At 44.8% G+C, this 25,822-nt stretch overlaps 1 protein-coding gene across 1 annotated transcript in view; it reads left to right on the forward strand.

Annotated features, from left to right (window-relative positions):
• SLC6A2 (solute carrier family 6 member 2) overlaps positions 1-25,822 on the forward strand; it is a 119,910-nt gene that overhangs the window by 78,085 nt on the left and 16,003 nt on the right. Inside the window, exon 11 of the mRNA XM_065416415.1 lies at positions 24,098-24,198. Within this exon, the coding sequence (XP_065272487.1) occupies positions 24,098-24,198 (101 nt within the window). The remainder of the gene's footprint in view (positions 1-24,097; positions 24,199-25,822) is intronic.

Consider the following 25,822-nt stretch of genomic DNA (forward strand, 5'->3'; position numbering starts at 1 on the left):
CAGGTGCAGAGTGTCAGTATTTTTGCCTTAGACCTTTAGACTGTGTTTCATTCTGATTTGAGAAGACACAAGGAATTATCTGTCTTAGAAAGGGCCTGAACTCCTTTTTATATTGTTGGCATGCTTTTCTATTGCTAAAATTAGAGTTTTGATTGCCTCTTTTTGTGAGGCAGCTAGGTTGCTCCACTGTGTATCAACAATAAAATGTCACTTATTACTTTATACTAATATGATTGTGTTTATATTTGCAACATAATGATCCTGTACAATTCAGTGATGACAGAGTAGACTATTTTTGTTCCTGAAGAATGGAAATGAAAACTTAAATTGTATGTTACTTGGACTAATAGGATCCTATGTACACAGGGCTCAGTTTTGCCAATTATTTGATAGCAATGGGACTACTTGATAGTAAGATAATAAATGTGAGTGAAGGTGGCAGAATCAGGCCTATATTTCTTCTGTTCAGCATGTGATGCTCAATGGGTTTTTTAACTCTCACTAGCCATTGTCCCTGAAGCTTCTCATGTCTTTTCAACCCAAAGGACTAAATTTTGGGGGCTGTTAAACATCTGGAGCCTTAAAATTCCACCTGTTCTGTAGGAGGTTGTTTCTTTTTAAAAAAAACCCTGAAACTCAATGTTTGTCCAATGCAAGGAAGAACACCAGCTGAGAAATGGAGGGAACTTTAAAGCTCCATTGGTCACTGAATCATGCTGAACACTTTGGGCAGAATTTGGTCTGTATTAGACATATCGTACTCTACATATGTAATGGAAATGATACTCCATTTCTCTTGGGAGGGACTATAACATGTCTTGAACTTGTCCCTGTCAAAGCTGATGAAATTATAACAACTTCCTTCTCTGAATAGCCAAATGTTCAAAGAAATTCTGGATTCTCCCTGGGGATTCCATAATGTAACTTGAAATGAGTGTGGGAAACTATATTATATTATAAACCTCTGGCATGTTTTTGTCCTTAAATGATCTGCTAATGTATATTTTCAAACTATACATTAGGCAGTGTAAATCATAATACAGTGTAATGGCCTGTTTTTATTCCCAACCACCTGTTCCCAAATCACCTGGTGTATCGTTGTTGTTGCGAGTTTTTCAAGATTCTCCTGCAAATAACTAATGCTCCAACTGTGGATCAAAGCTCTGAATACAACTACAATTTGCCATGTTTTTTTGTAACCTCATCTGTCATGTTTCTGGCCGACTTTTCAGACAGCATAAATGTTGAAAACATGCTTCCAAATTACTTCCCCAATGATTAGTCTGTAAATAAATGCAGCTCAGTATTGAGCTCAGATACAAGGTGCACGTAATAATTCCACTTTTCCTCTTTCAAAATACAATGCACCATCCAGGCTCCCCCTTTAATGACTTTGAGGTTACTTTGCTTATATTTAATTTCTGTTCTGCTTTCAAGCCAGTTGTGTCCCAGTTATTGAGGACACCATCTCGGAAAACTTTTTTTTTCAGTTCTGTCAAAGGCATTCTAAATATTTTGGCAATTCAGTAGACCCCTCAAACAATAATCATCTGAACAATGTGATATTAATAATAAACCTCTTTGCTCCGCCACACACTTTAGGAATATATTGACTGTCCTAAGGGTCCCATGATAATAAGTTGTACTTGGGTAAATAGTTCTTACTCATGGCAAATAGTCCTGTTTTGACAGCATCATTCAAACCATCTATCGTATCTTAAGATAGTTGCCATTAAAAAGTCAATAACATTAATCAACCTCTCACGCTTTCTTCTCTATTCAGCCACCTCTTCTCTCCTCACCATAATCAGAGTTCAAGGACACAGCCAGCCAACATTCAAGCATATATTTTCCCCTAGAGACTTTATGTGACTCATCCAAGTATATACTGAGCTAGCTGTCCTGATTACTGGTGAAATGATTCTTCTTTTCCTGACAGTCATCTTATTTTCTTTTTAGAGATAGTGCTTTATAGCTGTCATTGTGTGCTTTATAAAGTTCTCAGGTACCCTTGCTCTACTGCCATTTACCTCCCTCGGCCATCATCTCATCACTTTATTTTTTTAGTTAAACTCCCAAATGGAAACTTTTGGCAAGCAAGTGATCTGAAGGGGCGACGTCCACAATTGCTGCATCTAAGGAAAGCAAAGAATGTCAAACACACAATCTTCACAATGGTAATTCTGTCCATCAGAGGTAACATAAATCTCACAAGTTATAATGCTGCTTTCTTATAAAACAATTACAGGCCCTAGATTTTAGAGGAAACTGCTTTTTAAGAGAGGTAAATGTGTCAAAGAGAGGGATGCTCATACTCCAGTTTGGCAGCTGAGGCATAAAAATAGCATTGTTTCTTTAGTGAGGAAGAATTATCTTCTATTATTAAAATGAGATTTACTGTGCTTCACAATAGCTAGGCTTGGATGAAGTCCACAAAGTAAATCATCCGAGCTCAGTCAGAATTCACTTACTTGTTAGAACTTCTCCCTTTGCTCATCACCTCTTTCCCTCCCCCCCCATAATTGGGAAAATAGCTATTAATTTGTCTCAAGCAGCTGATAAATGTTTTTACTGACACAATAAAACCTGCTGCTCGATAAAGAACAATTTATTGCAGCCCCAGGTGCTATTTAAATCGTTGACTGATTAAATCTGGCATGGTCTTGACCACCTCTTGTTTTCTGATAGACCCCCGTTGCCTTAGTGACCCAGCAGGAACATTAGCTTAGCCCAAAGGCAAACTTGACATTTTGGCACAGACCAAAAATGTGGAAATATTTAGTTCAAGTAATACCTATGTCCATTAACTGTGAAGCTTTTGTTCCAAAGATTTTTTACGGGGGAGGGGGAATTGGTTTGTCTTAGCAAGTAACGATACTTTTGTTGGCATTCAGTTTTCCTTCTGTTAACATAAAGGTATGATTTGCTTGATACACATTCTGGGAAAAGCCCCTCCCACCTCAAATTAAAATCTGTTAATTAGCATCACTGCCAGGAAAAGCTCCATGTAGGGTTTACAAGTCACAATCCCTTTCATAGAACATTCATAGAATATCAGGGTTGGAAGGGACCTCAGGAGGTCATCTAGTCCAACCCCCTGCTCAAACCAGGACCAATCCCCAGACAGATTTTTGCCCCAGATCCCTAAATGGCCCCCTCAAGGATTGAACTCACAACCCCAGATTTAGCAGGCCAATGCTCAAACCACTGAGCTATCCCTCCTCTCATGGCATGTTTCTGTGAAGGAATAAGCTTAATATTTGTGAAAAATGAATTCCTGCTTCCATTCCTGCCTCGCATTTTCAGTTGCTTAGAATCTTCTAAAAAAAAAAAAAAAATCCTTTTGGGCTGAAGCTTTCCATACTTGGGCTCAACCCACAGGTGAGTTTGTTTGGAATGTTTGAGTTAAATGGGTTGAGCCATTTGGATGATGTGGAGACAAATATTAGCTAGGAACTGACTTTCAACATTATACTTTTGTTCAGTCACACATCCGTTCACACATAGATACAGGAGTGCCACTGAACAGACTGCAAAAGAGGGAGGGGAAGCAATCAAAATGGGCCAAATGTGAGTGGCATTGTAATCCCGTGTGCCAGGTCACACTGCCACTCACTCAAATTTGGCCCAGCCACCACTCCATCCTGCCAGCAGTGAAGGGAATCTGCCATTACACCACCCAGCTCAAGTCAGAGACTAGGAGGGTGTTGACCTCAGCTGGGCCCCTGGTGAGTTCAGATTCTCAAATGGGGGGGGGCATGCCCCCCTTGTTTAAAAAGTGGTGGGGGACAGTGACTCTCCTTCTCCACCACTGGCACCCATGCATAGATACCAGTACAACTATGAATGAAATACCTCTACAAACATTCATGTGAACAAAAACAGTCACAGAAATACTCATAGAAAAGCAAACACAAATGGTGCGGATGTGTTTGGAATGAATAGAAATTTGGAATTCATGAATAAATTGGGGAAAATGTTCCCCACTCTTCTCCCAGCTCTAACAGAAATGTCAATTGTGGTGGCCTCCAAACCTCTCTGAATGGCACTGGCCATGCATGCTCCCTACTGCTCCTTGCGCACCTCATGCGGGTACCTCCTAACCACAGCAGTCCTTCCGTCTTGCGCTATTGGGTGACCACATGGCGGCAGCACCCAGCACTGTGCAGAGTTGGTTCCATAGGGCAATTTTAAAGAGAGCTACTGTAGCATCCCCCTCCATCCTCCTTCCCTCATTGCTGCTCATCTCAAGTGGTGACTCAACTGTCTGATTGAAAAATTGCTACATCTCTCATTTTTCTGTTCTCTTCCTGCTTCCTAACACCTTGCTCCCAAAGGCCTGTACATGTGACAAAGTCAATCAAGTGCTTCCAACATGACCCAGATTTTTCACATGCAAATACAAATGTCCTCCCAATGCTGTCCATATCTACACAAATAAAACCTCACCTAATATTTTCCCAAACAAAACCTATGAATACACATTCGTGGGAAAATGCACAAAGAGGGTAAACATGGTTGAATTAAATCAAGATCCAATTTTAAAGATTAAGTTTGCCTGCCATCATTTGATCAAATATGCCATTTAAAATGTGATTGACGTATATCCTCTTTGCAATTCAAAAATAACTTTAATTTGTATAAAACATAAGGTTAAAAGAGTATGGAACATGACATATTCAACATAGCAAAATGAAATAGAAGATAAGTGATTGATATATAGATAGATAGATAACTTTAGGATTCCAGATACTGAGAACTGATCATGTTACTTTTTGGATGCCTACCTCTTTCAGATAAGAGAAAACAGTTTCTCTCCAGGGGTTTATGTAGGATTTGAGTGGTCTCTGGGCCTCATGCTGGCCCTCGGCACCGGGATGATTTACGCCCTAAATCTATAATGAAGCCATAAGCAAATCACACAGTAGAGCATTGTGCAGGAGCATCTGCAGTGTATGAAATTTCATCCTGACTAAATACAGTGGTCTTTATGCAGTTGAGATGAAAGCATATTGCTATGTTAAAGGATAATTTTCAGTTACAGCTGGGATCTATTTGTCATATTTTTTACTAAGCTGTTCTTTTATGCCTATTAATTTGATTGACATGTCCAGAACAATTATTTATGCAATAACCATGCCAACGGTCATAAGTGGAGTAACAAAACATTAGTGTGGACACACTGATAAAACAGCTTTGCTGTTTATGTATTTCAGAGATTACACTGAAATTCTCTTTAGCACTAATGTATTTATTTAGGGTCTTTGGTCATAAAACTTAAGTGCATCATAGCTGCTTTCCCAGTGAGAAACAGAGATGAAGTTCACGCTGGCAGTCATGTATTAAAAGTGATACAGATTCTCTCAACTGGTGATTAAATCAAATGTGGGGTTCAGGGCCGGTGCAAGGAAGTTTCGCGCCCTAGGTGAAACTTCCACCTTGCGCCCCCCCCAGCCCTGCAGCAGCTCCCCGCCCCTCCTCCACCCTGAGGCGCCCCCCCTGCGGCAGCTCCCCCCCCCGGGGAGCCGTGCAGCAGCTCCCCACCCCAGCTCACCTCTGCTCCGCCTCCTCCCCGAGCACGCCGCCCCCACTCTAATTCTCCTCCTCTCCCAGGCTTGCAGCGCCAAACAGCTGATTGGCGCTACAAGCCTGGGAGGCGGGAGAAGTGGAGCGGTGACCGCCGCTTGGGGAGGGGGCGTAGGAACGCTGTAAAAAAAAATTGGGGGCACCGCTTTTTGGCGCCCCTAAATCTTGGCGCCCTAGGCAATCGCCTAGTTTGCCTTAATGGTAGCACCGGCCCTGGTTGGGTTTATAATACCAAATCCTGCTCATGATTGCAACAGCCACCACTATGTAGGGTTCTCCCCCTCCCCCATGTGCCACGTTATAGAAGCACAAATGAAATTGGTTAAGTGGCTTTCAAGAAACATGAAGAAAGCGAGCAATATATATTGATAAATCTAGATAGATATACATGCCTGCTATGGAGGCCCCTTTTCAGAGCTGTTATTTGAAAACAAAAATACAGCATTAAAAAGAAACATGTAGTTTGAAAGCTACTTTTAGAGGACTTAAATGATTTAATTTGTCTTTTCAGTAGAAATGGAATTCTGCATTGTCCTTTGCTTTGCAAAGGGAAGTTCTCTAAGACAGGGGTAAGCTTGGAGGTATTTTTAATATTATTTCTGAGGGGTTTTTAACCAAAGTATCTTTGTCACATACTTCATGCTTGAACTGGGGGGCTAGTGGAAGAAAGAGTCCACACATATTCTTTTTAATTCAATTTGATTGTATTTGTGATGCTTTCTGTGAACTTTAAAGCGCCAGAATTTTGATTAGCGTGTTTACTCTAAGGGTGAAATTCATCCCGTTGCAGAGAGCCTGTCATGATAGCGTGCTTTGTTTTGGGTGATTTTCACCCTGTCTCTGTATTATGATTAGGGAAATGTGAACCTCAAAGAGGTTCAGGGGGTCTGTTCAGATAAGCAGCCGAAAGTTCAAATGCTTCTGACCATCTTGGGTCTGCAAGACTGGGTGAAAATCTCACAAGTACAGGCACTCTCATTAGATTCCCTGAACTTTCCGCTTGCTGGACCAAAAGTACCATGTCAGTAGCACCTTTCTCCATTTCACATGGCTTTCTGCAGCGCTCCAGTCTTGTCCCTGGAAACGAGGAGGTCATGTACAAAACTGAAATGTAATTTTTAAAATTGAGAACCAAAATTTTCTGTGACCAATAAATACAGTGGGTGTTTGGTTCAAGTTTTGAGCAAGAACAGGAATGTGGGGAGAAGCTGGCAAACAGAAACAGACAAGAGAAATAAAGGAGAAAGAAGGGTGTTTAGTGGGAATTGCCCCTTTCAACCCATGGTTTTATAAGGCCGAGTCCTTGTAAAGACTTCCTTGGCTTCAGGAGGATTTAGATGGGGTCCATAATGCTTCTGCTGTATTTATATTCACATGCCACTGCAAATGTAAGCGGGGGAATGGTCCCGCTATTGTGGGGAACTTTCCTGGCTTCTGCACTACCCCGGTGAAGTGGGCTAGCGAAAGGATCCGAGTCCTCGCTCCCACTTCCTTTACCCAGAGGCCTCCCTGCCCTCGAGGACTCCCCTTCCACTCTCCTGTCTGGCAGAGTCCTCGTAAACCCCGACAAGGCTGGGCCCAGGATTCCTGGGGGGCTTGACCCCCAACCCTGCTGTGGTCACCTAGGACAGGGGCTAGGGTGTCCCCACTCCGGGGTACTCTCTTTGCACTGGGCACCTCCCTGACCCACTGATCATCTTATACAATTTAAAGCAAATACAAGTTGTTTAATTAACAATTACTTTTAAAAAAGAATAAGGAAAAATGGAAAAGGTTAAAGGAAACACATCACCCTGCTCTGAGGCAGGGAATATCACAAGCAGTGTCTCTGGAACGTCAGGGCAGTTCACAGTCTGTTCCTTGTAGGTCCCGGGCCTCCTTCTCAGGCCCTGGCTGTGCTGCAGAGACGCTGTGGGTTGGACACTTGCTCTGGCGGTGGCCACACGCTCTCAGGCTCTAGGTGGCAGGACCCTTCTTCCCAGCGTCGCCCCCGCCCTGTCAGGGTTACGATCCCCCTCCAAGTCTGGCCTGCAAGGCCTCTTGGCTGAGGTATCTCCCTGTGCTGGGCCCACTGCCAGGGTCCCCCTCACTCTCCCCAGCTGCTCACCGCACCCAGCTCCGGACTGCTCCAGCCCCAGCTCCAGCTCCACTCTGCCTCAGCACGGCTGCTGCTGCTGCTCTGCCTCCAGCTCCCTGGGCTGCTTCTCTGGCCCCTCTGGCTCTGGTTGCTGCAGCTCTCCTCCCAGGGCAGGTCTGCTCTGCAGGCTGCTTTTGTGACTCTGCTTTGGGGCTGCAGCTCTGCTCCCAGCAACTTAGCTCAGGCCCCTGCTCTCTCCTGGCTGTGCTCTGGCTTTGGGGCTGCAGCTCTGCTCCCAGCAACTTAGCTCAGGCCCCTGCTCTCTCCTGGCTGTGCTCTGGCTTTGGGGCTGCAGCTCTGCTCCCAGCAACTTAGCTCAGGCCCCTGCTCTCTCCTGGCTGTGCTCTGGTTTTGGGGCTGCAGCTCTGGCCCCTCTGGATCTGGCACGGTTCTGCTCTCCAGCTCAGCTTGGGCCCCTGCTTTCTCCTTAGCTCGGCCCCACTCAGTCTGACCCAGGCAATTCCAGCTCACACGGAGGACGGGGCCTCCCTCGCCTCCTGACCCTCTGATTAGCCTGTCAATCAGGCTGATCTGGAGCATTGGCCTCTCCCCATTGTTCCTGGGGACTGTCAGTCTCAGGCTCCTGATTTGCCATCGACCCTTCCCCTTTTAGTACTGGGAGCAAGCCAATCAAAACACCCCCACTGAATGTTAGTAAGGGGGCAACAGTCCCCTTACATTCCCCCTTGCTAAAATACTGCCACATCCACAATATTCACACCGGTACATCCGGGCCCCATAGTAACAACATATACCCACATCATTTTATATCAACAACCCATTAACAATTATCAAAAGAACATTTAACATATTTAACATTCCACATCTACTTCTTAATACCATATATAACAATATTCATTAAAACACTACATAGAACCAATAACATAATTATCTCTAAATCTAACAGGAAGTACACCCTTATTAGCCCTCTGCGACCTTCTTAAGACTGGTGGTTCGTTACCCATATTTTCTATTTCCCTATCCTCAGGTAATACTGGGTCAGTTTGAAGGATCTGGCCATTCTCGTTAGGGTTTGGGTTTGCCCCACTCTGTCCCCCTCTGTATTCGGTTTGTGGGACTAGAACCATTTCCCAATTGGTTTCAGCCTCCTCGGGGTGTACTGATCTACGCCTCCTATGGTCCCTCTCTGGACTAAGAGTGCAATGTTTCAACTGGTCCCTATGTACTACTCTCTCAGGACCCCCTCGTTCAGGCCGGATGGTGTAAACTGGTAGCTCGGGATTGTTGTGAGCGACTACAATGTGGGGATTTGACTCCCATTTGTCCTGTATTTTATTACGCCCCCGGTGTCTATGGTTACGAACTAGTACACGGTCACCAGGCCTGATGAGAGCCCCACTGGACTTGCGATCATAAGTCCTTTTCCTACTTCGGGCTGTGTCTTTAGTTGTATTGAGAGCAACGTCACAGGCTATCTTCAGCCTGTCATGGTGACCTTTGACCCAGTCATCCAAATTGGTCACCTCATCCTCCTCAGGGCCCTCTCTGTCCAGAATATCCAATGGCAACCTGGGATCCCTCCCAAACATGAGATAAAAAGGAGCGTAACCTGTCGACGAATGGACATGGCTGTTATAGGCCAACACCAGCTCAGGGAGATGTTCCTGCCAGGCTCGCTTCTTTTCTGGCGGGAGCGTTCTTAGCATGTCATGCATTGTCCGGTTAAATCTCTCGCACTGAGCGTTTCCTTGCGGGTGATAGGGTGTTGTTCGGCTTTTGGCTATGCCATACAGTTTACACAATTCAGATATCACCTCTGATTCAAAATTCCTCCCCTGATCCGAGTGTAACCGTGCCGGACAACCATAGTACACAAACCAGTGTTTTATGAGGGCTTCAGCCGTTGTCCGCGCTGTCTGGTTTCTAGTTGGAACTGCAACAGTGAATCGGGTGAACATGTCCGTGAGAACCAGTATGTTCTCATACCCCTCTGAAGATCTCTCTAGCCGTGTGTAATCCATCGCTAGGACCTCCATTGGGGCAGTCACATTAGTACAGGTCAAAGGGGCTCGGTTGGGAGGAAACACATCCTTGGCTAAGGCACACCGTTTGCACTGACGGATCCACACTTGCACGTCGTTACCCATCGTGGGCCAGTAATAGTTTCTCCTCATTACCTCCAGAGTGCTCCTGTCTCCAAAATGCCCCCCATGATCATGCCTGGCTTCATAAACTTGACGGCGGAGTGACACAGGCACCACTAACTGCCACACTTCTTCACCATCTCGGGGATGATATGTTACCCGGAACAGCACTCCACGATGTAATCTAAGTCGTTCCCACTGTCTGGCTAGCTTCTTAGACTGGGGGTATCTGGCCCCAAATCTCCGGTCTGGCCTCGTTCGGCTCATGACTGCCACTAAGACAGGTCCAACATCACCTTCTCGTTGCAGAGTTTGAATCTCCTCCCATGAGTACCCCGAGATTATTGCGCTCTCCCCTTTTACCAGGTTTTGTACTGCATCCTTTACCGTCACTTCGTCTTCGGGCTTTGGATTCTCTAGCCACAAACACGTACGCACGACATCTGCAGGAATGACTAGGAAGTCTTTCTCCAGGTCCTCGCCCTCTTCTGATTCCTCCTCCAGAGGCAATCTAGACAGGGTGTCAGCATTGATGTTCTGCCTTCCAGGTTTATACTGTACTTCAAAAGTGAACTCAGCGAGTTGGGCCACCCAGCGGTGTTCAATTGCACCTAAATTACCCGTTGCGAGGTATCGGAGTGGATTGTGGTCTGAGATTACCGTGAATTTAGAGTACACTAAATAATCCTTAAATTTTTCAGTGATAGCCCACTTCAAGGCCAACAGTTCTAGTTTAAAAGCACTGTAGTTTTTGTCATTTCTTTCTGACCTCCTCAGCCCTCGGCTCGCATATGCGATCACACGCTCGGCCCCCTCTTGCTTCTGGCTGAGCACCGCACCTAGGCCGTGCAGGCTCCCGTCCGTTGTCACTATAAATGGCAGGCTAAAGTCAGGATATGCAAGCACAGGTGGTGACATCAGCCGATGTCTTAGTTTGTCAAAAGCTGTCTGACAGGCATCATCCCACACAAAACATTGGTCCCTTCCCTTCCTTTGGGCAGGTTGGCCCACTAGTCCATATAGCGGTGCAGCAATGTGCGCGAACTTTGGAACAAATCGTCTGTAATAGCTCATGAAACCTAGAGCCTGCCGCACTTGCTTGGCATTCTTGGGGACCGGCCAATTTTCCAGCGCCCTGGTCTTCTCTTCATCTACCTGGATTCCATCCTTTGAAATCACATGGCCCAAGAATTTGACTTTTTCACGTAGGAGGTAGCACTTACTCGGCTTCAGCTTCAATCCATGTTCCTTCAATCGTGTGAAAACCAAGTCCAATTTTTCCATATGACTCTCAAAATCCTTGGAAAACACAATAACATCGTCCAGGTATATCAGCAAAATGTCTAAGATATAGTCTCCTAACACCCCCTCCATTAGTCTCTGGAACGTAGCAGGTGCATTACACAAGCCGAATGGCATACGTGTCCATTCAAACAGCCCAAACGGAGTCGTCACTGCTGTCTTTTCCCGGTCTCGTTCTTCCACTGCAACCTGGAAATAACCAGAAGTTAAATCGAGGGTTGAAAACACTCTTGCACTTCCTAATGCATCCAGTGACTCTTCCACCCGGGGTAGTGGGTAGGCATCCTTGTGCGTTACCTCATTCAGTTTCCTGTAGTCACAGCAAAATCGCACCCCACCATCTTTTTTTATTACAATCACGGCGGGTGATGCCCACGGACTGTGGCTTTCTTTAAGGACACCTTGAGTCACTAGGTCCAGAATGTGTTTTTTTACCTCCTGGAACACTCGTGGTGAGATCCGCCGGTGTCTCTGTTTTATCGGGACAGCATCTCCAGTGGCTATTTGGTGTGTCACTGTGGTGGTGTAACCAAAGTCCCGCTTGTGACGTTGTGCAGTCTACATGGTTTTATAACAGACAAAGTGGTTACTGGTTTGTTATTTTCTGTTTGCTTATTTCGGGAAAGGGAATTAGGGACAGAAAAGGAAGCAAAATAAGTAAGAATGAAGATCAAAAGAAGCTAAAACTACACAAGTTGCAAATTGCCCAGAAAGACTGAACAATGGGCGCTGGAAATGTCTCTGTTAACTAAGAAGCCCCTGAGCTGAGTACATCTCAGTTTCAGTGAACTGCAGATGGGTGTGGCCCAACCTCTGTCTGTGCTAAAGCTGACTGGAGTGTCTAACCTAGCAAGACAGGAGGGGAGGGGTGCCTGTTCTGGCAGGAGGGTGTTCTCTGTTGTATCCCAGCTCATCAAGTGATGGTCTCAAGGGAAAACAAATGGAAATTGATGTACAATTTGCCTGGAAAAAGGCTGACCTGGAAAAAGAAAAGGCTGCCCACCAGCCTGGACTTAAGAGACAAAGCAAGTAAGACCCAGAAGCATAACCTGGCTGTAATGGAGTGGAAGAGGTGCACAGAGACATGTATCCTGGAGCTGGAAGTTGGGGTCCTGGTGACTGCTGCGGTGGGAACAAACCCCAAGGACTCTAGCTGGAAGCAAACCCAACCTGAGTGAAAGGGGGGGGATTTTGCTGGCCAGCGAAAGGTCCCTCATAGCTGGTAGCTGTGAGCCTACAGCTGGGTCAGGGTCTCTTTCCCTTTTGGGGGACACAGGAGTGTCTGCCCAGTAGGGGAGCCCAAAAACGAATTTTAGGTATACTGCCTCCGCCATGGTCAGTGTCCAAGTCTCTGGCAGTAAGTTCAGGAGGAGGGTGTGACGTTGTGCAGTCTACATGGTTTTATAAAAACATAATAAGTGAATATAATGTAACTGGGATAGTTTTATAAAAAATTTGATAATAAGTGACTATAATGCAAATGGGATATGCTTTGTGCAAAAGGTCTCTTGTAAGGTATCATTACAAAGCTCATAAGCTACTGAGTGTGATCATCCTATTTGTAGAAATGTACCACTCTTGTATCTAAAACTAGAAATATAAAATGTAACTCTGAGGGCCTATTGTAATTATGTAAAGTGTGGGCCATTAATGATGGTTTGGAATCTTGATGACTCCCATTGTCTGCAGATGGCTGTTTACCTGTGAGTCTCCCTGTATATGTGTGTGCTGGCAAGTGAGTAATGAAGTCTTGCAGTGACATGTGATCATGTCACCTGAACTGGAATCCATCTTTAACCTGGTGCTTTTCCAGTGAGGGGAGGGGGTGGGAACCCAGAGGAACAAAGGGTTCCCGCCTTATGCAAAAGATATATAAAGGGGTGGAAGAGAACTGAGAGGGGGAGAGGAGCCATCATGGAAAATCCCCTAGATAACACCTAAGCTGGAACAAACGCTGTACCAGGGGAAAGAATTGTGCCCAGGCCTGGAAGGTGTCCAGTCTGAGAAAAACTTACTGAAGCATCTCTGAGGGTGAGATTATCTGTATTTAGTTTGATTAGGCATAGATTTGCGCATTTTATTTTATTTTGCTTGTAACTTACTTTGTTCTGTCTGTTACTACTTTGAACCACTTAAATCCTACTGTCTGTATTTAATAAAATCACTTTTTATTTAGTAATTTACTCAGAGTATGTATTAATACCTGGGGGAGCAAACAACTGTGCATATCTCTCTATCAGTGTTATAGAGGGCGAACAATTTATGAGTTTGCCCTGCATAAACTTTATGCAGGGTAAAACGGATTTATCTGGGTTTAGACCCCATTGGGAGTTGGGCATCTGAGTGCTAAAGACAAGCACACTCCTGTGAGCTGGTTTCGGGTAAACTTGCAGCTTTAGGACAAGTGATTCAGACCCTGAGTCTTTGTTAGAGCAGACTGGAGTGTCTGGCTCAGCAAGACAGGGTGCTGGAATCCTGAGCTGGCAGGGAAAACAGAAGCAGGGGTAGTCTTTGCACATTGGGTGGCAGCTCCCAAGGGGGTTTCTGTGATCCAACCCGTCACACCGCTCATCCCTGGAAAAGACCTCTTGATGTCTCTCCAGTAGCGCCCGCAAACGGCCAACCTGTGTAGGGGTTAGCTGTTGGAGGTCCACTTGGACTGGAATGGGTAGCTCTCCATCAGGTGCCGCTTGCGATGTGATAATCTGTTTGCCTTTTTTTACTTCTGTCACCCGCAGCTCATCGCCATTTTCTTCCAAGGCCACCCCCACTGGGGGTACCACCCCTTCAGGACGGTGTACCTCTGCCACCCTGGTTCGGGGGCACAACTTTATGGCCTTGTTACTTGAGTTTAACAGCCTGACTGGCACTTTTCCTTTGCTGGCATTAGCAAGTACATTTGCAACCAGGAGCCCATTAGGGAGACTGGCCCCAGGTGTTGGCTCAACAAGCACTCTGTATCCGTCAAAGTCGCTTGGCACCCGGCAGCGCCCATCAATAATCTTCTCACTCCAGGGAGGTATAACCACCTTCTGTCTCCCTGCCACCTTAACATAGCCAATTTGTCCCGTTGGACCCGGGAAACGTCCATGTCTCTCCACTTGGGCTAGTACCCGCTTCAGTGTAGCGTCCTTCCTAGGCTGCCCGTGACGGTTCATCTCCTGGGTTCCTTCTCCTACCAACAGTAATTCTTTCAGCTCTCTTATAATATTCATCCCGAGAATTCCCGGTACTCTGTTCTCCATTAAAGTCTTTCCTGAAGCTGTGTCCTTTAGGATAAAGATGCATTTCCCAGGGATTGTTCGACCCATGTACCCTACATCAGCTTCAAGACACCCCACCACAGGGATGGCAAGTCCATTAGCTGCCGTTAGCTGTACAAATCGGGTATTATGCATGGTCAGATCTCTCTCTTTTAAGCAGTTTCGGAAATATGATTCAGAAATAGTGGTGACTTCTGAGCCAGTGTCTATCAAACAGCGGGTTCTCACCCCTGCTATGGTTATATCCACTGTCAAGCAGTCCCCGAAAGCTCGGCCACAGAAGTCACTGAATATACTAACATCATCAGGGTCCTTTTCCTCGCTGCTGACACACTGCCCTTTTCCTAGGGACAGCCGTAGAAACCCTTCAGTCCCCACTTGGCCTTCTGATGGTTGGCTGCTTGCTCCCGGTGCCTCTTGAATTTCAGGCGCCTGGGACTCCAGTCTCCTTCTCAGTGTACAATCTCGGCTAGTATGTCCTGGCCTTTCGCAAGTATAACAAATGTATCTTCCCAGCTCGTCCTTCAGTGGGGCTCTTCGGGATCCCGGTGCCCTTGGATACTTTGGTATACTAATGGGATTTTTTTCTTTCATCAACTCGGTCATCACTTTCAACATCTCCCCCTGTTGGACCGCCAGTTTTTGGACAGCTTCACTTAAGCTTTCCAATGTTAGCTCTGTTTGGGGCAGGGCCTTTTTCCCAGCAGCTGCATTCACTAGGCCCCCACTTCGTGTATGGGGGTTAGGCTTGGCCGCCTCTGCCACAGGAACTTCCTCTTCTTCTGACCACATAATGGCAGCCTGCATGAGTTCATGGAACTTCTTACTGGGCTCTTCTTTAAACCTCCTTTTCATTTCACGTCGGAGGAAGTCATCACGGAGCCCCAGCACCAACTGCTCTTTCAGAACCGTATCTGGGTCTGGAACTCGCTGAGGGTCTCGCCGCTCCACTTTGCTCATTCTCTCCTGGAGGTCATATGCGTATGCCCGGACAGTTTCACCAGGCTCCTGCTTTCTCTCAAAGAACTCCTTTAGTCGGGTTCCAATAGGTACCTTGTCTCCATACACTTCTAGGAGGAGTTCAAATACCTTTTCCACATCTTTCTTGTCTGCCACTGCCATGAACTTTACTGTGGCCTTGGCCTGGCCCTTGAGGTGCTCCTCTATGAAGTCCACATGATCTTCTTCAGGTACTCTTAGCACACGCAGAGCCGCCTTCACAGACTTGACCCACTCCTCTACTGTAATGTCTCCTGGTCTAGTCGGGAAGCCACCAAACTCCGTGACCTTCCGTTCCCGTGGGACATAAATAGTAGGGGGTTTCTTAGCTTCTGCTGTCTGTTGGTCTATTACTGCCTTGGCCAGCGATAAGGCTTCTCTCTGTTCAGTTCTAGCTTGCTGTAATGCCTCCGCTTGGTCTGATAATCTGCGCTGAAGTTCAGCCAACTGGGTTCGTAGTTCTTCAATTCCAGCCATGGTAGGGTGCTCAACCAGACCCGGACCGTGCTACTAGAACTTAACCAGAAAACCAATGGGATGGACCCTGTGGATAGGATCCTGTTCGTGACGCCAATTATGTAAGCGGGGGAATGGTCCCGCTATTGTGGGGAACTTTCCTGGCTTCTGCACTACCCCGGTGAAGTGGGCTAGCGAAAGGATCCGAGTCCTCGCTCCCACTTCCTTTACCCAGAGGCCTCCCTGCCCTCGAGGACTCCCCTTCCACTCTCCTGTCTGGCAGAGTCCTCGTAAACCCCGACAAGGCTGGGCCCAGGATTCCTGGGGGGCTTGACCCCCAACCCTGCTGTGGTCACCTAGGACAGGGGCTAGGGTGTCCCCACTCCGGGGTACTCTCTTTGCACTGGGCACCTCCCTGACCCACTGATCATCTTATACAATTTAAAGCAAATACAAGTTGTTTAATTAACAATTACTTTTAAAAAAGAATAAGGAAAAATGGAAAAGGTTAAAGGAAACACATCACCCTGCTCTGAGGCAGGGAATATCACAAGCAGTGTCTCTGGAACGTCAGGGCAGTTCACAGTCTGTTCCTTGTAGGTCCCGGGCCTCCTTCTCAGGCCCTGGCTGTGCTGCAGAGACGCTGTGGGTTGGACACTTGCTCTGGCGGTGGCCACACGCTCTCAGGCTCTAGGTGGCAGGACCCTTCTTCCCAGCGTCGCCCCCGCCCTGTCAGGGTTACGATCCCCCTCCAAGTCTGGCCTGCAAGGCCTCTTGGCTGAGGTATCTCCCTGTGCTGGGCCCACTGCCAGGGTCCCCCTCACTCTCCCCAGCTGCTCACCGCACCCAGCTCCGGACTGCTCCAGCCCCAGCTCCAGCTCCACTCTGCCTCAGCACGGCTGCTGCTGCTGCTCTGCCTCCAGCTCCCTGGGCTGCTTCTCTGGCCCCTCTGGCTCTGGTTGCTGCAGCTCTCCTCCCAGGGCAGGTCTGCTCTGCAGGCTGCTTTTGTGACTCTGCTTTGGGGCTGCAGCTCTGCTCCCAGCAACTTAGCTCAGGCCCCTGCTCTCTCCTGGCTGTGCTCTGGCTTTGGGGCTGCAGCTCTGCTCCCAGCAACTTAGCTCAGGCCCCTGCTCTCTCCTGGCTGTGCTCTGGCTTTGGGGCTGCAGCTCTGCTCCCAGCAACTTAGCTCAGGCCCCTGCTCTCTCCTGGCTGTGCTCTGGTTTTGGGGCTGCAGCTCTGGCCCCTCTGGATCTGGCACGGTTCTGCTCTCCAGCTCAGCTTGGGCCCCTGCTTTCTCCTTAGCTCGGCCCCACTCAGTCTGACCCAGGCAATTCCAGCTCACACGGAGGACGGGGCCTCCCTCGCCTCCTGACCCTCTGATTAGCCTGTCAATCAGGCTGATCTGGAGCATTGGCCTCTCCCCATTGTTCCTGGGGACTGTCAGTCTCAGGCTCCTGATTTGCCATCGACCCTTCCCCTTTTAGTACTGGGAGCAAGCCAATCAAAACACCCCCACTGAATGTTAGTAAGGGGGCAACAGTCCCCTTACACAAACATAGCTATACCTATCCCATATCATAACTGCCCTGGCTTGTGCTCCTTGTTCTTCAATTCCACCTCCATTTTCACTGTCTTTACTGGTGCCAAATTACATAGCATCCAGAAGGATGCCCAGTTGTGACAGTCTAGGATATGTTTTCTCCCTACACGATTGCAGTGCTGCTTTTTCATTTGTCCTGCTATTATTGTCACTAGCTGTTGAGCTGCCTGTGCCAAGTGTGAACAGAACATATCACTGAGTACCTACGGCATCTGCATGTCCTAGCATGTCACGGTACTGCTTCGGAAGGCACTTTCACTCTTGTATGAATATTGTGCCTACAGGGTGTGGTGTATTCTCCACCTTTGGGGGCCTGCCACAGGCTAACAATTTGATACAGTTAAATAACTAAATTAATTTAAATTAAATGGATATTAAATTTCCTTCCAAAAAAATAAAATCCAATTAAATGAATAAATAGTTCTCAGAACTCAGTTTTACACAAAATCCAAACCATACCCTGGTTCTCCCAGCACTATTGGGTAATAACTTTTTTCTGGTAACTGACTTGTGTAGGCCATGGTTTACACTGGCTATCCCACTCTCCAGATGGGCCAAAAGCTAGTTAGTGGGAGTTTTGTCACTGATGCCAGAGAGAGCAGAGTTTGATCCTAAAAGACAAGGCAACTAACTGCAGCATGTATCATCACCTCTTACATTTAAAGTATATGACTCTTTACTTCCAAAGATTTCAGAAGCACTTCATAAACTTTACTAATTTATGTTTATAGAACCTACACACTTTGTTGTCAGGGTTGCAAAAGGTTGTTGAGGGTGTATACATCACCCACAGTAACATACAGTGGCATGCAGCCACTGATCAACAGTACAAATCAAGATTCAAAGAATTTAGGATAGGAAGTTGGGAAGAATACTTTACCTAACTGAACTGGGCAGAATTAGGAATGTCAAATGTTAAAATCACATGATTAAAATGGGGGAGAAGATTTTGTATATGACCGTTTAAAATGTTAAAAATAAAAGCAAACTTTACAGAGAGGATAGTCAGCATAGGTTTGCAGAGTTAGTTTGAGACTGTCAGAGTATGAATAGAAATAAAAGAATAAAGAAGTATGTATTGTAATTGCACTAAAGTGGCTAGAGTGTTTTGCTGAAAAGGAATGAATTACTCCTGAGCTTAAAGTTAAGCACATGCTCAAGTATTTTGCTGAACTGGGGCCTTTAAATTGCACATTTCTAAAGCACTAAGCAGCAGTATTGTCTAATGGACTATGAGCCTGATTCTCAATTGCTCTTCTGACAATGTAAAGAGACACTGATGTAAATGAGAATCAGCTCCTACAAAATTTTAAAGCCAGCATATCAGAGTTAAACAAGTTTAATAAAATATGAGAAACAGTGCAAACAGGTGGGCTGAATCCTGTAGCTACACAGAAACATACCATAGGAAAAAAAATCCTTCTATAGGTTAAGAGTTGTAGGTTAAGAATATCAAGGATTTGGTATGTTCTTCATATTGACAGTGATGGAGCAGAGCTGGACTGCTATATTGAAACTGCAGTGGGGGATGTGGGGAACAAAGTCCCTTTATTTTCAGAGTTGCATAGTCATATATACCATGATCAAAAAGACTTTAGTCACAAAATGCTATGCTAATCTAACCATTCGGGGGGAAAGAATGAGTTAAATGTGGGTACTGAAGCGAAATTATGCAAGTCAACTGGTTCCATTTGAATTGTTCCCTAAGAATAGGCATTAGTACTGTGGTAACACCTTTCAACTCTCGTAAACAAGTTCCTATGAGAAAAAGCCTTCAAACTTATGGCTCTTTGCCCATTAGTTTTGGGATGAAAAACAAACCTGCAAGTTGCAACATACTTCTCCAGTATATTAATACTTGGAGGTTCAGTACGTCTACGTGAGCGTGACACTGGTCAAAGAGAAATATTGAGCACTGAGCCAAGAGCCCTTTTTTCTCTTGGAGATTTCTCTAATTACTTTATTTGTGTTGTCTCTAGGCTTACAAGCAAGGAATCTTTTTTTATTTATGTGTTTGTTTATTTTACGGTGGTTCTGACCAGGAAATTTTTTCCAAGCTATCACAGCAGCAGAGATCATGTAATTATAAACTGATGTGGGAAAATAGTCTTGGCACAGATTAAACTTTTGCAAAGTGATCTCTCCTATTGGGAAATGCTACCAGGAGAAATTCAATTCAAGGATTTCAACAACAGATACAAAGCCGGGGCTTGGGGGGAGAAATTAGCAATCTAATCATATGGAAGGTAGACATTTTACAATTATTTTGCATAACAAATTAAAACTGCCAGTTAATACATAAATTTATGTTCTAATAAAATATTATGGGTGGAAAGTAAGTATTTCCAGTCAGGAATTAAGTTCAAGAAAGGTCCAATGAATATGAGTTAGCGTGATTTTTATCATTTTTTCTTCCGCATACCGAGCTTCCTACAATTAGACATGTCTTTATCAGTTTGAGACTAGCTGCAATACATTTGACCCCTGTAGACTCTCAGAACCTTCAGCTAGTGCAGACTATGGTAGCCTACTGCAGACTCTCACAGGAAGGACCTCATGCCTACACACCGGCTCCCAACTTGTTCAGCGGTGAAATTCATGGTGTTGGTTTAGAAGCCCTATGGAGCTCTTTAGGGTTTAAGTCCTGCCTACTTGAAAAAAAACCCACATCCCTTTCCTCACTCATTGCCACAGAACATGATATGTGCGGAGGTACTCACACTAACAGACCTCTAGTTTAAATGAGCAGTGGCTGGAGGCAGGATGTTTCCCATGAGAGGTTCTCATCTCTGGAACAAATGTCCATCCTTGGTCCCATGGAGCCTGACACCCTTCACTTAAAGAACATGCTACAAAAATGTTTATTTTCCCAGGCTTCGGAGAAAGGGACAAGTTGAGGACGGTGTAAGTGAGGTAAACGACGGGTGCTTGCCCAGATAGGTTAGGTGGCTCCAGAAATTTTTATTTTTATGGCTTCCACTGCTGCTTATGTCTATATATCAAATATATATACATGAGAATTTAGGTGCATTATCTAAAAGGAAATACATGAAAATAATCACATTTCATCCTTGGCTTTATGTTCCTGGTGAGATATGGCCTTTAAGGGCCTGATTCTCCTCTCACACCAGTTTCACACTGGCAGTAATTGGAACCATGATGCTATTTCAGCAGAGATTCCAAAGACTGAGTCGCAATGGAAGCTGAACTATACTCTGATCCTAGTCCTAGCCCAAATAACACTTTTTGATAGGTGCCTTAGAAAGACCTTAGGTGGAAAGACATGGGGGCTTCCGCAAGTTCACTGATAGGACAGTGGGAGGAAACTTGTACTGCCACTGTGTATACTGTGTCTGGTCACACACAGAGGGTTCTAGCTTTTAGTGCTGTAATACGTACTATGCGAGCACGCACACACATGAATAATAATAAGAAGAAGAAACAAATAAGGTATTGAGAACCTTAGCTATCTGATGGTTTAGAGGAACACCTAAGTGCTTCAATGATAGTTTGGTTAATTTGAGAGAGTCTGTCTGCTACTCTTCTCTCCTCTCTAGTCAATGTCAGTTGCATATAATTCTGTTCTGCTTCTCATTTTCATGCATCCCTCTTTCCACAGAGCACAGTAACAACCATTGGATGTAGCTAACTTTCAGCTACAGTTTTTAAGTGGTGTTTGGTTATATAAGGTTCGGCTCACAATGAAAGTAATAGGCTCATGTATTTACAACTGCTAATGCAAATTTATAAATGCTAATCAAGTGATCAAGGTGAGTCTACCATGTTTATAAACACATGTTCTATGTCATTCATTTAACATAGCAAGTTTGATTATAATTATTTAGAGTCTGATCTTGCAGTCTCATCAAGCAAACCCTCTTCCCCCAGCTGCCCAATGATTTCAACAATCAAAACTCCCAACAGTTTCCTATAATTGCTGCTTTTTACTTTTTTACACATGTGAACATGTCATTTATTTTCTAATGTATCTTCTGTGTCAGCAGTATTAATTTAGGAGATATTGACAATGTGTACAGAGATAATCGTTTTTAGAAAAAATATTTGGTATTATTGAGTAGTTTCCTGCAATGCTTTGGGAAATCTAAACCAGGGCATTGTAGCCTTACGGTTATGTTGTTATGCTCATTAATGACCTGGGAAAGGGGGTGAACAGTGAAGTTTGCAGATGCTACAAAATTATTCAAGCTGTTTAATTCCAAACCAGACAGCGAAGAATTACACAGGGATCTCACAAAACTGGGTGACTGGGCAACAAAAGGGAAGATGAAATTCAACATTGATATGCGCAAATTAATGCACAGTGGAAAAAATAATCCTAACTATACATATACAATGATGGGTTCTAAATTAGCTGTTATCACCCAGGAAAGAGATCTTGGCATCACCGTGGATAGTTCTCTGAAAACATCAGCTGAATGCACAGCAGCAGTCAAAAAGGCCAACAGTATATTAGGAGCTAGTAGGAAATGGATAGAAAATAAGACAGAAAATATCATAATGCCACTATATAACTCTATGATGTGTCCCCACTTGAATATTGGTGGACAATTCCGGTTGCCCCATCTCAAAAAATGTATAGTGGAACTGGAAAAGGTTCAGAGAAGGGCAACAAAGATTATCAAGGGTATGGAAAGGCTTCCATAGGAAGAGATACTAAAAAGCTTAGGGCTGGGCAGCTTAGAAAAGAGATGACCAAGGGGGGATATGATAGAAGTCTATAAAATCATGAATGGTGTGGAAAAAGTGAATAGAGAAGTGTTTTTACCCCTTCTCATGATACAACCAACAGGGGTCACCTGATGAAATTAATAGGCAGCAGGTTTAATACAAACAAGAGAAAGAACTTTTTCACATAATGCACAACTCAGCTGTGGAAGTCATTGCCATGGAATGTTGTGATGGCCAAAAGTATAACTGGTTTCAAAAAAGAACTGGATAAATTCATAGGTGATAGGCCCAGCAATGGCTATGAGCCAAGTTGGTGAAGGAAAGACCACCATGCTCGGGGAAACCCTAAACTAGAGCCCTGCGCGGGACTATTCTTTAATCCTACTCCCACTTGCACCTGCTATATGGCAGTGTGTCCTGTGGAACCCACAGGATCCCAGACTCACTGCAGGGTTCTACACTAGTCCTGTGTAGGTCTCTACCCTAAACCTCTGACTATCAGAAGCTGGGAGTGGAAGACAAGAGTGGATCACTCCATAATTGCCCTGGTCTGTACAATCCCCCTGAACCTCTAGCATTGAGACAGGATATTGGGCAAGATGGACCATGGTGTGATCCAGTGTAGTGGCTTATATTCTTATGTTATGGCACACATCTAAACTGAAAGATAAGCACCTAGGCAGATTCTAGAGAAGGTTACTGAAAGATGAAACGGCATGCATTACAAAGACAATGTGTATTTCCTCACACTGCGCTTAAAAAAGTGGAACTGGTAGCTCCTCTGAAGACTTACAAATATGTGGATTTACTTTACAATCAGCGCCTTATTTATTTGTGGGTTTTTGTATATGAGTATGAGTGGTGTAATTTGACTACAAGTAGAATAGCCCACAGCCATAATAAAAAAAGCATCTGTATTCATTTTGCCACTTCAATGTTTGAAATGTGTTGTGGCTTAACTGAAAATGAAGCTCAACATGTCTTTCTCAGGTTTCAGAGTGGTAGCCATGTTAGTCTGTATCAGCAAAAAGAACGAGGAGTACTTGTGGCACCTTAGAGACTAACAAATTTATCTGGGCATAAGCTTTCGTGGGCTAAAACTCACTTCGTCAGATGCATGCAGTGGAAAATACAGTAGGAAGATATATATATATATATACATACACACACACACAGAACATGGAAAAAATGGGGGTTGCCATACTAACTCTAACAATTATAACATTCAAAAACCAGTCAGAGAACACTTCAACCTCCCTGGTCACTCTATTACAGACCTAAAAGTCACAATTCTTCAACAAAAAAACTTCAAAAACAGACTCCAACGAGAAACTGCAGAACTGGAATTAATTTGCAAACTGGACACCATTAAATTAGGCTTGAATAAAGACTGGGAGTGGATGGGTCATTACACAAACTAAAACCTGTTTCCCTATGCTAATTTTTCCCCTACTGCTACTCACACCTTCTTGTCAACTGTTTGAAATGGGCCATCCTGATTATCACTACAAACGTTTTTTTTCTCCTGCTGATAATATCCCACCTTAATTGATTATTCTCGTTAGAGTTGGTATGGCAACCCCCATTTTTTCATGTTCTCTGTATATATATCTATCTATCTTCCTACAGTATTTTCCACTGCATGCATCTGATGAAGTGTGTTTTAGCCCACGAAAGCTTATGCCCAAATAAATTTATGTCTTTCTCAGTAGTCATGGGATTTACAATTAGGGTATCATGTGAATAGACAATTAGAGAGAAACCCCAGCCCCTTTGAACTCAATTTCAAAATTCCTGTTAGCTAAAATGGGGTCAGGATTTTATCCTTACATTATTTCTGGTTTGGAAGTAACTCACTTATATTTTTCTGAGACTACAAATATGTTTGTTTTTTTGCCACTGTCTACTCATTTTTGCCAACTTGAAGTCTGTGTCTCTTCTGTTTGTGTTTAACTTGCAGGTGTGGACAGATTCAGTGAAGACATCCAACAAATGATGGGCTTCAAACCGGGCCTCTACTGGCGACTGTGTTGGAAATTTGTTAGCCCTGCTTTTTTATTGGTAAGAGGTGATTGATTGATTGATTTTGTCCTGGAAAGAACACTATGAGGAGGCTTCCTACCAGCTTATTCATACTAAAAGCAAGATATTAAGCAAATTCATAACATTACTCATCCAGGCCTACGCTACATGTTTTGCTGCCCAGGGCAGTATAGATTTTCAGTGCTACCCAAACAGCTGAGCAGTACAAAACAAATACTCTGCCCACCCAATTTTGATGCAGACACACACCCTGGATGTTAAATTTGGCATCCCCAGAACCAGGTGTCCAGAGCAACTGCCCTGATTATTGGACCCTAAGGCTGGCCCTGTTACTCGCTGTTATCCCCAATGTTGTCAGCCAGGATAACAGAAGCCATTTTGACTCATTTTCACATTTGGAGAGGCTGCATTTTGGGTGAAATTTGTCAGACAGGAAAAAAAAATGGTTAGTGGTCAAGACCACCAAATCAGTTGTGGGCATCACTTGTAGCCCCTTCTCTCCAAACTGGTTTAGGAGATAGTGGCTCTGCTTGGTAACCTGGATGGTGGGAATGCTCTCCCTATCCAAGACACTGTGAATGCGTGTATGTTGAAGGAAGGAGAGGTACAGTCCTCAAATTCTTTTTTGCAGAAAGTGAACACCAGGTAGGAGCTAGAGGTTAACTGTATGGGATTGAAAGGCCATTTGGCCTGGAAGGATCCTCAACTGGTTCAACTAAACATTTTAATTTTTTGAGGTTTCTCCATCATCAGATCTGTATGTAGATCTATTGGCTATATTGAAGTTGGCTTGGAGAACTAGTGTGTGTGTGATGGTACGTGTTTATATTAACGCTGAGGTTTACACATTTCTCATTTTACACCTCTACCCCGATATAACGCTGTCCTCAGGAGCCAAAAAATCTTACCGCGTTATAGGTGAAACCGCGTTATATCGAACTTGCTTTGATCCGCCGGAGTGCGCAGCCCCGCCCCCTCCCGGAGCGCTGCTTTACCGCGTTATATCCGAATTCGTGTTATATCGGGTCGCGTTATATCAGGATAGAGGTGTATTCTCCTCTGATCACTGTACAGACTATAAGGCTGATGAATGCTTGGTGTCTTATTGGGTTATAGGTCAAGTTTATGTTCTGTCTTACCAAAAACAGCCATTATGCCCCCCCGCTTCAAATTCACTTCCTGCGTTTCAGCTGCCATGAATTCCATTTTATAATCACACCCCTCTTAGGCTGACTTCCTTCTTGGGAGCACGAATGGTAGGGGGAGGGAAGGAAAAGAAATCTAAAGTGTCAGGACCTGTGCTCCTGAAGAGAACTCCACTGGAAATGAAGTAGAGGCCTAGACTACGTAGCTACCTGCATTATCTGACACAGAATATCAGCCCATGACTCTATTGCAGGCAATCATCCTCTTGTACAGTACAACTAAAGTTCCTGGTTGTTCAAGTCCTCAGTCCTGTAGAGTCAGAAATTCCACTGCAACAGGATATGGGCTCCTACCTGTTCCCACTTACTTACAGCTTAAGGCAAACAAGCATATATACACAAATGAGTTTCAGTCTGTGATTCAAAAAGTGACAGAGCTGTAGTAATCTGTCAAACCAAAGTGTCTTTCAAGGCTACCCCACACCAAACATGGGGAT

Source organism: Emys orbicularis, chromosome 14, assembly GCF_028017835.1.
Source record: "Emys orbicularis isolate rEmyOrb1 chromosome 14, rEmyOrb1.hap1, whole genome shotgun sequence".
NCBI classification, from domain to species: domain Eukaryota; kingdom Metazoa; phylum Chordata; order Testudines; family Emydidae; genus Emys; species Emys orbicularis.